Source organism: Cetorhinus maximus, chromosome 1, assembly GCF_964194155.1.
Source record: "Cetorhinus maximus chromosome 1, sCetMax3.hap1.1, whole genome shotgun sequence".
Classification (NCBI taxonomy): Eukaryota; Metazoa; Chordata; class Chondrichthyes; order Lamniformes; family Cetorhinidae; genus Cetorhinus; species Cetorhinus maximus.
The window spans coordinates 4,816,007-4,830,259 of NC_135879.1; the positions used below are offsets into that span (position 1 = coordinate 4,816,007).

General features: G+C 39.9%; 1 protein-coding gene and 1 non-coding gene across 3 annotated transcripts in view; both read right to left on the bottom strand.

Annotated features, from left to right (window-relative positions):
* Positions 1 to 14,253, bottom strand: part of rap1gds1 (RAP1, GTP-GDP dissociation stimulator 1) — an 88,796-nt gene that overhangs the window by 68,565 nt on the left and 5,978 nt on the right. For both annotated transcript variants that reach the window (XM_078569670.1, XM_078569620.1), the window contains exon 2: positions 5,248 to 5,355. In XM_078569670.1, the coding sequence (XP_078425796.1) occupies positions 5,248 to 5,355 (108 nt within the window). The remainder of the gene's footprint in view (positions 1 to 5,247; positions 5,356 to 14,253) is intronic.
* Positions 1,445 to 1,608, bottom strand: LOC144688864 (small Cajal body-specific RNA 16). Its single transcript, XR_013578497.1, has one exon.

Genomic DNA, 14,253 nt, shown 5'->3' on the forward strand with positions numbered 1-14,253 from the left:
ACTTTTAAAATCAAGGCACATTGTACAACTTGAAATCAATATTTGAAATTGCAGCAGTCAACTTGTTTCTTGTGGTGTTGCAAAGCCCGATTTGCAAGTCTCAACAAATTTGGAAATAAGATCAGAAATACACCAGTTTGCAATTCATCAGCAGTTTTGGAGTTCATCAGCAAGTCTGCAGTTAAGCTCACTTTATACCATACATTATCTGCCTGATGAGGCTAGAAATTTACTTCACAATCATAAAATAAAGTACTGTTAAATTTTACAAGGAAGACAATATATAGTACAGAAGTTAGTATAATGTTGCACATGCAGGATAGATTAAAAGCAGCAAGTTTGGTTTAAAAGAGCATAACCTTAAATGGATTTACAAATCAAGGTAGAGGAAAAACAACCTCAAAGTCCAGCTAGAAAAGGCAGGGGTTGGAGTTACTGGAATGATTATAGGAAGCAGAAATATTTTAAAACACTGATCAATAAAGGAAAGAGATCTAAAAAGAACCCAGCAGCAGGCACCAAACTGAACAGCAAGAAATTCTTTCAATACTCCAATACTTCAAGGGTGCAATTTGAACTGGTGAGATGTAGAAAATATAACAGCCTGAAACAGGAAGAATAAAAGAAAGAAGATTTTCCAAATGATCTTTTCCTCCAAGTTGGGTGACATATGTAAGTGGCCAGAGCAATAGCAGCTGAAGTGTAATACAGCTCAAACAAACAAAATCCTGCTTATAGGAAGGAAAAATTGCCAATGCACATTCCATATAGAGTTGAAACAGCTAAGATGAAATTGCCAAATCTAGGGGTCTTACTGGCCCAATAAATGCAGTGCAGCAAAATTAAAAGAATGAACTACTACAAAAGCTCCTCTGACTTGTATTCAATTTTTGGCTATGGTCAAACTGAGCCTTGAGCTTTAGAAGCAGTGTAAAGAACAGCACTAAGGATTCCTAGTCTTAGAGTCTTAGTCTCTGAATGAGTAAGAGCTGGAGCAATGTTTCTGTGTTGAAAGGAGGCATCTGACATGTGATTGTAGAGGTGTACAGGACAGTAAACCATATGGAAAAGACAAATCTGGCAAATTACTTCAAATTGACAACAGGGCAAGGGACCACAGGGTCAAACCAGTAAATGGGAAATTTTAGACTGATAATTCTTCAGAGTGATCAACACATGGAAGACAATCTCGAGTTTCACCTCCATGATTCTACTCATGTAACCATCTAATCGATACTGAAGTAGGGAAATCTGAATTTATCCACCTGGAATGAAACTAAGATGGCCATTTGTTACATCATTTTAGTAGTTTCTTGTTACTTTGGGGAAATTAATTTGACTGTTTTAGGTATGCTTTAAGATAACAATCCATAGGTATTCTCCATATCAGATTATTCCCCCAAATTCTTAAAACTGGCAGAAAAATAATTTTCCAAAATTAATGTTTTGTATGCAGCATTATACATGAACAACAAAACCCTCTTAAGATGTTCACACCTGTTACTGCCAAGATGAACTTTGAAGTTCAGCTTTTGTTAATCTAGGTCAAGGTTTGAACTCCTGTATCGGATGAGGAACCCTCAGGAGTTGAACATTTCCCAAGACCTTTATTATTCTGTACTGTTTATCATAAAACATTACAAGAAGTCAAATGGAAAGAAGCAAAACAGAAGGATTTGGGAGGATCTCCTTGCTTCCAAGCAAGTACAGTGACAGCAGTGATGGGAAATTCAGGCATTCCATAGCAGCAGCACCCAAAGTAAAATGGGTCTACAATTTCAAACAGCTAATCTGGAGCTACCCGACTCCAGGAAAATATTACCTGCTGCATATATTTGTTACAATCCAATTAGGGGCCAGTAACTTTTTATTTATGGTAGACAAAGTTTGAAATCCTAGTTAATCACTAGGAGAATAAAACCACAATATTCCATGGTTTTACAAAAAGTTTTACTTTACAAAAAGTCAGAAAAGTAAAACAATTTATGTCTACCTTCTACTCTAACATTCAGAATTAACAAAGTAAATATGAATGAACAGGCAAACTGTGGTCAAACACAGCACATTGTACAGCCAATACAGATCCCATAGATTTCTCAACAACTCAACCAGGCTTCAGTGACCAGTTACAAAATCTTGTTAAAAAACTGTCTCCCTCGAGGGATTTCAACTCCTCCCTTTCAAAGATCTAGCCTCTCAATTGCATCAAAAGCCGCTCCGATTCGGACTACCTCAACAACAAATCCTGGAACTCCCTAACAGCACTGTGGGTGTACCTACAACAAAGGGACTGCAGCGGTTCAAGACGACAGCGCATCACCACCATCTCAAGGAATTGGCAATAAATGCTGACCTAGCCAGCGATGCCCAATGGATGAATAAAAAATAAAATCTCCTCTCCTGAGACCGCGTTCCACAGGATTCACAAAGCTGCACTCCCGCTTCTAATAACTGGCTCATTTCCAATTCTTTCACAGGCTGCTAGCTCCACTAAACTTGCACTGCCCCTGGGTTTCTCCAAACTCCAGCCTCTCAGTTGCATCGAGCTATAAATGGCTCCCAGGGCTTCTCCGAGCTTCTCAGAGCCCTGTCTCCAGCACGGAACCAACGACATTCCACCACTTTCTCTGCCTCCAAGGACTTCTTCTGAGTCCTGACTACACAAAACAGCTCCCAGGGCTTCTGAGCTGCAAACCACACAAGGTCCAAACTGCACCTCCCAGCTGCTCCTGGGGCTTTTCTGAACCGTAACTGCCTGGACCCTCCTAACAGCAGCAGCTTTTTGGTATGGGCTCTTCCCCTGCTATAGAACACACTGAAAAAAATTGAAATCAGAGAACCTTCTTAAGCTCCACCCATCTCCATGACGACCTATCCTTTCAGGCTTCACTGAATGTTTTTAAACTAATTTAGCTCTAAACCTCCCCCTGCCCCCCCAAAGCAAAGCATCTCTCTGGGCTGTACTTCTTTGCAGTGTAGACATCACATCTCCAGCTCTCTAGTTAAGTAAGCCCACTTGCTGTTTTAGGATCTTATCTACCTAGCTGTCCTATGAATTAACCCCTCAAGCCAACTTGACCCGAACCTTTTAGGTGCAATAGACTCCAAGCTGCTTTAGTTGCATGTATCACATTTTCTACAGTTAAACTTTATCTTTCCAGAACTAAAAAATTACCTCTAACTCACTATGAGCTATGAAATAGACATTCGTCAAATTTGTAAGAATTGACTTGGTGGGAACAAATGCTGTAACAGAACAAACGAAGACGAGGGTTGCAGACACAAAAAGACCTGGGGTAATGCAGCTTGGAGGAACCAAAGGTTGGTGGTTGGCACATATGGGTAAGTTAAGGGGCTTGCGATATACCATGTTTTGGGATGCTGAAAGCAATTGAAGGAAGAGTTACATTCCGATAGGTCACTCAAGAAGTTGAGGGTCTGAGTAGCACCACAAAAGATGGATCAGAGAACCAGTGGGCAAGGGCAAGGCCAAAATATAAACAATGACAAGATTGAAAGGAGTTGAGTGAGGGTGAGCGCCACAGAGAACATGGGCAGAGTAATATAAATAAATGATGCATGTTAAAAATATTCAAAGCAACACATATTTTCATTATATTCAAAAATTACAGTTAAAGTTCAAAAGCTTAAAATAGAATATCCCGAAATTCTTATCCAGAGTGGGGAGCAAGAAAGAAACAAGTGCCTCTATCTGACATTAAATAGAAAGGAAGGAATGGCAGAATACCAGCTATCCTAATGGGGGTCCACAGAGGAACTTGAGTATTTCCCCCTTTTTTTTCTCACCTATCCCAGGTGATTACATGGCTGAGGAGCAGTAGTGAGGATGGAGGGAATTGTGAAGTGTTTAGCCATGAAGGTCCAGCCATCTTGGCGTGGGATAGGTTTTAATGAACCAATTTTCCTATCAGACATTTTCATATTTGTACCTCTTTCCCATTCATGGGCCTGCAGGATAATAGATATGCATACAGAAACAAGAATTTGGGCCCACAATGTTTTGGTGCTAAGATAATTGATTCCAGAGTGTTTGATAACTTAAGAAAACAGCAACTTTAAAAAGTCAGTAACTTCAAGGTTACTATCAGAAACTAAACTTTGAGGAATTGAAAATACAGTACGTGTGCTGAATCCCCCACCATCAACAATCTCAGGGTCACCACTGACCAGAAACTGAACTGGACCAGCCATGTCACACTGTGGTTACAAGAGCAGGTCAGAGACTGGGAATTCTGTGGTAAGTGACTCACCTCCTGACTCCAAAAGCCTGTCCACCATCTACAAGGTACAAGTCAGGAGTGTGATGGAATACTTCCCACTTGCCTGGATGACTGCAGCTCCAACAACACTCAAGAAACTCGACACCAGCACATTTACAAGACGCACTGCAGCAACTTGCCAAGCCTTCTTTAACAGCACCTTCCAAACCTGTGACCTCAACCACCTAGAAGGACAAGGGAGGCAGGTGCATGGAAAAACAACCACCTGCAAGTTCCTTGCCAAACAGACACCATCCTGACTTGGAACTACATCTCCAATCCTTCACTGTCACTGGATCAAAAACCCGGAGCTCCTTCCCTAACAGGTGCACCTACATCAGATGGACTGCAGCAATTCAAGGCGGCGGCTCACCGCCACCTTCTCAAGGGCAATTAGGGGTGTTGATCTCGTTAGCGACACTCGTATCCCATGCAAAAATAAAAAAATACTCTGACCATTTTTATTCCTGAGAATTTATTAAAAATTCAAGTAAAAGAAAGCGAGGGCTGAACAACAGATGGCAAAAAGCACTCTCTCTGTAGGCTACAAACCATACTTCAAGATGACTGGCATAAGAACTGGTCTTGGGTCTCTGCAAATGCAACCTGGCCAAGTGCCCTAGATTTTTCCTGCAGGGAAATAACTGAAATAAACACCCACTTCTATGCCACCTGAATCAGAGTCAAGGTGGAAGCTTGCCATAGAGATAACCAGACATGAACCTACTTATCACAATGTGCATTAGAGCAACACTAAATCATTTTTTAAAAAATGAGCTAAGGGCAACATTGATAGGAAAATCTGTAAATCTGGACACTCTCAAGATAACTGAGATCATGACTGACATAGATAATCAGCTGTCAGCCATGGCACAGCCAGCTTTTGAACAGCTTGAACGTACAATATTTCTTTAAATCATTCAGCTACAGTACTTAGCATAAATAGTACACCCCATAATCCACTCACTGTTTTGAGCCAGGGCTTGGAGTAAACAGTCAAGACATCCCTCTACATTATCTGATGTACCATCAGCAGCAGTTAGCTTCAGTTTTTGTAGGGCATCATTTAGATTATCTATGGGAAAAAACAAGAAATCATTTTAGATAGTTTATCAAGGCTTGATAGACAAAACAAAAAGTGAGTTGATTTTGATCAAATCTTGTAACTACTTAAAAAGAACATGCTGATTATTTGACTCCTCCCCCGCCCCAATAATGTTAATGTTACCATAGACAGTCTTCAATATGGTAGCAATGTTCCACAAGACATTTCCTGTTCAAGAATGAATCATATGGAACCATAGTTTGAACAGTATTTGAAGATAGGTTTTCTTAAAAAAGCCAGCTCATTTGGGGTTAGCTTTAATATTTCTACTTTCGCAGCCTTTTTCATGACACATCCTTTTGTTTGCATCAGTATCTCTGAATGCTGTTCAAATACTCTTTGCAAGAAAGCTGATTAGTTGTTTCACCACTTGTTTAAGGTAGAAGTAAAACCACATTATTATTATTATTACCGATTATTTTTGATCAAATTCATTTTTAAGAGTCTAAGGACAATGGCATATCAACAAATCATGTTTACAGTGTGATTTTCATATGGTAGTCTTATATTAGAATATGAACTATGAACAGGTGGCATAATTCATGCAACAATGTCCGTCAGATTACAACAACTCATTTATATAGCACTTAATTTCTTAGTAAAATACCTTTGGACAAGACTGTCAGCATCAAGACTGCAAGCGGAAATTCTATGTGGTGACAAGACTTGGTTGAAAGTGTGTTTTTCAGAAGGATTTTCTTTTAAAAAGTGGAGAAAAATGGAGTGGCAGAGGGGATTGGGAAAAGAATTCCAGACAGCAGGACTGAAATTGCTCCACCATTTCTGAGGAAGTCTTCAGCAAACAGATGGGGGAAATGCATGAAAGCCAGGGTCATGGAAATGGACAGCAAAAAGCTGAAGAGAGTTGGAGAATTCAGGTGGAATGAGACAATTTGCAAAGAACGAGCATTTAAACGTTTGATATGCTGGGGAACAGGGGGCCAGTGTAGTTCAGCAAAGGCAGAGCTGGTGGGCAAGGAGAATTTAGCACAGGACAGAATGTGAAGCATGGGTAGAATTTTTGTACAAGTTGCAACTCATGAAGGGTGCAGCTCAAGAAACCAGTAAGTGGTGCAGTGGAGAAAACATTCGAATCGGTGACAAAAAAGGTGGATAAGCGTTTCAGTAACCATGGGGGTTAGGTACAGGTGGAGGCAGAAGATACTGTGATACTGAGATTAAATGGTTTTGGTGATGTCAAAATTATGAAAGTTACAATCTCAGTTCTGGTTTGAAGAAGACACCAAGGTTTGAAATAATCAGCTGCCGTTTGAGCCAGGAGTTACTGGTAAGAAGGTGCGGCTGTTGGCAGGGCCGAAAACAATGGATTCAAGTTTGCTTAATATTTTATTAAGAGTAGATTCTGTCTCAATGATAATGTCAAAAAGATCAATGGATCAAGGGTCAGGGAGTTAAGCTGGACAGTGAACCTGTGTATATAGGTGATACCATTGAGGGGCAGCTTGTGGATTAGGTAGAGGAGAGAATCAAGGCTGGATCCATGGGAAAGTTCAGAGGGAATTTTGCTGCAGAGAAGAGAAAGCGTCACTGGCATTGCACTGGGATAAATAAGGACAAAACCACACGACTGCTCAGAAGTGGCGTCAAGGACAATGACGTGATCGACCCAATGAATGTCACTGAGAAGGACAAGGAGGGTTAATGCACCACAAGTGACAGAGATATCGTTAGTAATTTTTACCAGGTCAATGAAACTGGTTGGAGAATTTTTAAAAAGGGAGCTGTGGAGAATTTGGAAGTTCAAAGGCCCTGGAAAATGAGGGGAGATTAGATACAACATAGTAAATTGAGAGAATGCATGGGTCAAGTGTGGGACAATGCTGGTTTTGAAGTGACGAATGGATTCAATGCAAAGGCAACCATCAAAGATTCTGGAAAGCATAACATATTACAACACAGGAGGCCATTCAGCCCATTGTGCATATGCCAATTCTTTGAAAGAGCTTTCAAATTAGCATAAGGACTAAAAAGGATAACAGTGTGAAGTTGGATGGGAAGTGATCAAGGGGGCGGAAGACCCCAGAATGGGATTAAAGAAGGTAACCAAAAGGAAGTCAATTGTGGGACAATGGTAGAGGAGGTTGGCTGGGGAATAGTGTCCAATGGCAGAGGCATGGGTTGCTGAAGAGGCATAAGACACTTGAAGAGAACATAGCCTGGTGACTGTCCAAGAACAGGCAGGTGGGCCTGGGATCTCTAGCTATTGTGCGTGCATGATTGGCATTACAAATAAAGTTTATAAGATTGTTACAGTCATACGAATTAAGAGTAGGCCATTCTGCCCCTCAAGCCTGCTCTGCCATTCAATAAGATAATGGCTGATCCAATTGTGGCCTCAACTCCATGTTCCTGCCTACCCACCGTGCCCCACCCCGATACCCTTAGAGTCTTGACTAACAAGAAAGTCAATCTACCTATGCCTTAAAAATATTCAATGACCTCACCTCTGTGCCTCCAGGGAAGAGTGTTCCACAGACATGCCCCTCAAAAAAAATTCTCATCTCCATCTTAAATGGGAGAGCCCTTATTCTTAAATTGTGTCCCATAGTTCTGGTCTCTCCCACAAGGGGAAAGATCCTTTTAGTATCCTGTTAAGCCCTCTCATATGTTTCACAAAGATCGCCTCTAATTCTTCTAAACTCCATTGGATACAAGCTCATTCCAGGAATGAGTGTTATGTTTTGGGACTGTAGGGCAAAATGGATGAATGAAGGGGGTCATGTGACCTGCTCTGAATTCTGCTCGAGAACAATGTTAGTGGCTTGATTGTTTTATTGAAAAGGTGTAACATATGCACACCTACAGACAATGGCAAGAGCACCTGTGCTGCCTCTGGGTAAACTTAGTCTCCAAGTCTCATAGGGAGGTGTTAGGAATGTCAGATTTTGTAAATGGTTATACGTTAAGCTACCTCAAGATAGAGTGAAGTTTGGGGGGGTCTAAAGGGTAGCTAATTAGCATTTCTCCCTGGATACAAGGCCCAAGTGATTCATGCTGCCATAGAGGTAGACTTTGGAAAGGGAGAAGTCCATAGGAAGCCTTTGTAGGATCGGGTTGCAGGTTTTCCAAAAAGATCCCTGAACCTTAGACATGGTCAGTCTGCAAAAACATATGAGAGGGGGAGGGGGAGGAAAGATAGAGGCAGCTAGTTTCTATTGTTCGTCACGCAGTATACAGGTGGAAGCTCGTGCTCGGATTGAAGTGACTAAATTTGTGAGGATTTAAACAGGGCTGGAAGATTCACCTAGCTTTGGCTAGAGGAAGGAATCTTCAGGGTAACCCTCACTGTGAATGCCAGTTTGGGGATTAGAAGTTATCTGGCTGGGAAAAGAAAAAGGAAGCAAGCCATCAGGAGCTGAGAATAGCTTTGAAATGGTTCCTGGGAATGAAGTGTTCACTTAAGGAAAAAAAAGCAAAGTAAACTCATAGAATGGGATTTTTGGTCATTTAGAAGTTAAATGGGGGATTGTTTCTGTAATTTAGAGTAAGTTGCCTACTGCAGGGAATTTAGGCAATGCCAGTTTTAGATTTCCATCCATTGTTTTATTTCTACCTTTTAGCCTTTTTCGATTCCTTCACCCCACCCCACTAGGGCTATCTGTACCTTGCTTGTCCTGCTTTCTACCCTTAATTAGCACATTCCTTTAGATAATATCACCACCTTCAACACTTTGTCCTTTTGTCTGAGACATCTTTTGGTTATCTCCACCTATCACTGGCCCTCTATCCAGCTCTACTTGTCCCACCACCACCCCCCCACCTTAAACCAGCTTATATTTCACCCCTTTTCTATTTTTCCTTAGTTCTGTTCAAGAGTCATGCGGACTCGAAACGTTAACTGTGCTCCTCTCCACAGATGCTGCCAGATCTGCTGAGTTTTTCCAGGTATTTTTGTTCCAGTTTTAGATTGTTTATTGCAGTAAAAGTCTTAATAATTTGAAACCTTGTTATGTGGTCCTTGGATCCAGTCAGTCACTGGAAATTCAAATATCTTTTTAGAAGTTATTGGTTTCTACAGGGATCATAATATGACCTCAGGTTACATTGTAAAGGTGCTGGAGAATTAGACAATGAGGAAAAGAGCTGTTATTGATTCACAAGATGTCTGAACTGTACTCCCATTTAATTTTAGTTTGAACCTTAATGAATTATCAAACGTCGCCATTAATCAATACTTTCCCAAAACACATGATTTTTAACAATACTAATACTTTATTATAGTATCACTTAAACAGATTAATTGGCCATTATTGTTTGTGGGACCTTGCTGTGAAGAAATTGCTGTCGCATTTTCTACATTACAACAGTGACCACAATTCAAAAGTGCTTCATTGGCTATAAACAGTTTTGGGACGTCCTGCAATTGCAAAAGACATCATACAAATGCAAGTTCTTTCTTTGGAATCCTAACAATGTAGAAACTGCAACAGCAGTCATTAAAAGGCAAATAAATAACAAAGCGAATTTCTTTACTCCTCCCAACAAGTGATTTTTAAAAGAAAAAAAAATCAATTTTGCATTCCTGGTTCCCCCTTTCATATAAATGAACACTTAAAAAGTAACCCTTTTTAAAACTGTACAAGTAGGCTAAGCAAAACAACAATTGTTCTCATTATCTGGTATTTCAAATGATCCAGATTTCGATCAGCCACACCAACATCTTCACAGTGAACTGTGTGGGATTGAATAACTTGTCAGTTAGCAGTTTCCTTGGTAATTTATAATACTAAAAAAAAATTACAAATTGTAGCATTATCACGAGAAATATAGCAACTTGCATCGATCAATGATTATGTAACAGTGCCATCTTGGTCTGTTGCAGTATATCCACAAGACACCTTTGACAGCATAAGGGACTAAAAAAAAACCAAGGCCATAAAAACCAATAGACAAAGACCAATAGACAACTCAGGTCTCTGGTCTGATTATACAAATTCCCTTGTGTTTCACATTAGAACTAATTAGTCTATTCACTGCATTTTATACACCCATGTGTATGTGGGAGGCAGATTTTGAGAAGCACGAGCAAACCTCTTTATGCGAAAAAAATCACCATTCCCTCAGGGCAGTGAACTATCACTTGCCCAATTTGTTAAGCTACCCAGCAGACCACTTTTGATGTCATATGTACATACGAATTAGGAGCAACAGCAGGCTATGGCCCCTCAAGCCTGCTCCGCCGTTCAATAAGATCATGACTGAGCTGATTGTAACTTCCACTCCACATTCCTGTCTACCCCAAATAAGCTTTCACCTCCTTGTTAATCAAGAATCTATCTAGCTTTGTCTTAAAAATATTCAAAGACTCTGCTTCTACCGCCTTTTGAGGAAGAGTTCCTCAAATAAATTTCTCCTCATATCTGTCTCAAATGGGCAACCCATTATTTTTAAAAATAGTGACCCCCTAATTCCAGATTTTCACACAAGAGGAAACGTCCTCTCCACTTCCACTCTGTCAAGACCCCCCAGATAGTAATGGTCTCAATCAAGTTGCCTCTTACTCTTCTAAACTCACCTCCGAGATTCAAAGTGGTCCGGGTGTCCTAGAGCATGAATCACAAAAGGCTAGCACGCAGGTACAGCAAGTAATTAGGAAAGCTAATAGAATGTTATCATTTATTGTGAGGGAATTCATTACAAAAGTAGGGAGGTTATGCCTCAGTTATACAGGCCACTGGTGAGGCCACATCTGGGGTACTGTGTACAGTATTGGTCTCCTTATTTAAGGAAGGATGTAAATGCGTTAGCAGTTCAGAGCAGGTTTACTAGACTAATACCAGGAGTGGGCAGGTTGTCCTATGAGGAAAGGTTGGATAGGTTAGGTTTGTATCGACCTGGAGTTTCTAACTTCAATCATGCACTGTACCTTCAATTGCTATACACTATAAAAATTGAGTGCACTCCATAACAAAACTGGGAACCCCAGAAATTCGATATATCCCTTTTAATAATTTTGCAAAGTATTACAATCTCCAATTCATGCTTAGGAGCACACCTTTGTAATTAAGCATCGACAGCAGTATACATTTGGCTGATTTCAGGATTTTTGGAAAATTCAAATTTCATTGATTAATATATAATGCATTTGTATCCCTCTCTTTAACAATACCAGGATGCTCCAAAGAACTTTACAGCCAATGAAATATTTTATAGCATAGTCTTTTGTAAAGTTAGTCAAAATTGCACATTTCAAGGTTCCACAAAAAACTCCAGCAATTTGCAGTCTTGCATTTGTTCTGAGTGCAAATGAAAAGCTTCGGAAACATGTCTCTCTTCAGCAAACATTAAAGGATGAGATCCTTTATGTCCACCTAATTATTTATTAATAACCTGATCAAATAAACATTCACTAAATCACATGGAGAAAAATTATTTGCATGGCTGTACAATCACAGAAAATGACGGTAATATTGGCAGAGACCACACAGTGACCATGTCCATAGGTTCTGAAGAAACTGCAAACAAACTAGATTTAACTACACTTTACACTAAATACAAAATATTACAAGTATTTATGCAGGGCTATTTAATGAACGTTTTAAAAAAAACTATTGCTTCATTCACAACCATTGGCCCTCTATCCAGCTCTCTTGTCCCAACCACCCCCTTAAACCAGCTTATATTTCACCCCTTTTCTATTTTTCCTTAGTTCTGTTGAAGAGTCATGCAGACTCGAAACGTTAACTGTGCTCCCTTCCACAGATGCTGCCAGACCTGCTGAGTTTTTCCAGGTATTTTTGTTTTTGATTTCCAGCGTCTGCAGTTTTTTTTGCTTTGATTGCTTCATTCATTCTGATTCAGCACATTTGGTTAAGATAGAAACAGGACTCGCCCCTAAAGCCTGTTATTCCATTCAATGCTTCTCAAACTTCTAGATCAATGCTTCTCAAACTTTTTTTGGCCTTTTCAAATTAATTAGTAATACGACCCTGCGCCCCCCTCCATCCACGTTTCAGGTCTTGACCATCCATCAGACGAAAGGTCACAATTTGAAATGTTAACTGTTTCTCTCTCCACAGATGCTGCTGGGCCTGAGTATGTCCAGCATTTTGTTTTAATTTCAGATTTCAAGCATGTGCAGTATTTTGCTTTAATATTAAAGTCCTGTATGTAACGCCTTTCAGAAAACAGGTATTTACCTATATAATCAGTGAGATGGGTATGCTGGCTTCTCACTGTAGACTTTGTCTATCCCGGCACAAAGCGCTCCTAGATGAGACAACGAGTCGATTCTGTACTACACGTATGTACTCTACTCCTGCTTCGCGCGCGTACCAAGCCTTCCTGCACAAAAATGCTTGGTAAGTTTCACATCATTTCAAAAACCCCCCAGAAAGTCATCACAGAGGCAAGTTTGGGAACCACTAAAGTAGATCATGACTGATCTGCATCTCAACTCCAATGACCTGCCTCAGTTCCTTAACCCTTAAAGCCTTTGCTTAACAAAAATCTCAGTAGTCGCTTGATAGTACAGAACTTGAGTACTGCGGGAAAAAAAACATGTCTAAGATTTTTGTCTTGCACTCATCAGGACACTCGCAAAAATACCAATATAAGGGGAGGACAACAATTTATACTATATGTTAAGAGTGTGCAGATTGGTTGGCAAGGAGCAGTGCCATGGAGAATGCACCAGTGATGGTGACTGACAGTTAACTGCCAAGCATTGTTTGAAATTTAAACCAGGCAGCTTGATTCTGATTGGTCAAGGCATTGTCCGGAGGAATGAGTCAGTGAATGGCGGTTACTTATTTTGTTTAACTGAAACAGGCACAATGTACATGTTTTTTCTGTCTGCAAAGAACAAGGCCCTGTGTATTAATGTATGTAACTTCCAATACAGGCAAATGCGCCACACTGCGAGCCTAACTGAATCTTAAATTGCCAGAAACAGGATGAGGATGGCCATACACAGAAAGAGGAGGCAATGATAGAGGCCATTCCTTTTCACATTCCCCTTGTTCTGGATGCAAGTGATCTCCCAACGTTACTGAAGTACTTGGTAAATATTCTTAAAGAACGTTTTAAATGGAAGAAAGTGGTTATTCATATGCTACAAGTAAATCTTTATTTTAAAAAAGCATGCCAGGGAAAGCTTCTAAATAAAATAGACAGGTCCAATGTTTTCCTAAGCCTTTTGCCAAGCTCCAAAATTATTTTTGCTACTTTGTCATGAAAGGTACCAACCAAATTTGAAAATTCAAGCCTGTATTGACAGGGTCAGAAACAGAATGTGCCTTTACACAATCCAATAATCAGTTGACCCTTAGATCTCATGTCAACAGTCTATAAGGCAACATTAATGCTGAAAAGCTACCTTCTTGTTGAACAATGGTACATTGCAATAGTGGTAAAAAGGGAGGGAGAAAATTTGGAGGGGAAAGGAGTGAAATAACATTTTGCCAACAATGTTGTGAAGCTCAATTTATAACAATTATTCAAAAGGGATCATCATGGTTTCAGTTCATCCTGTATATAAGGCAGCCTTCTTGTGTTCTTTAGATGTAACCATTAAGAATAAACAATTTCACTTTTACTTCAACGGCCAAGTTTTTAAAATGAACCAAACAGTTTGCTAAAAGGCTACTTGATGCAAGGTGGCCATGCTATCTCCTGAATGAAAAACATTAAAGCAAAAATGGCATTATAACGTGGATTGCTCTGAAAAATATAGTTTAAAAATAGCTGGAGGATTTTTCCTGAGGAAACTAACATTTTCTTTAAATCAACTAACTGGAACTGAAATGTTAAGAGGCTAAAAAAATTGGTCAGTGTCATTATTTGCTTTTTTTCTTTAATGTCAAAATGGAGGGTCTGGCCAGCTGTGCTCAAAATTCCCTCCTAGCC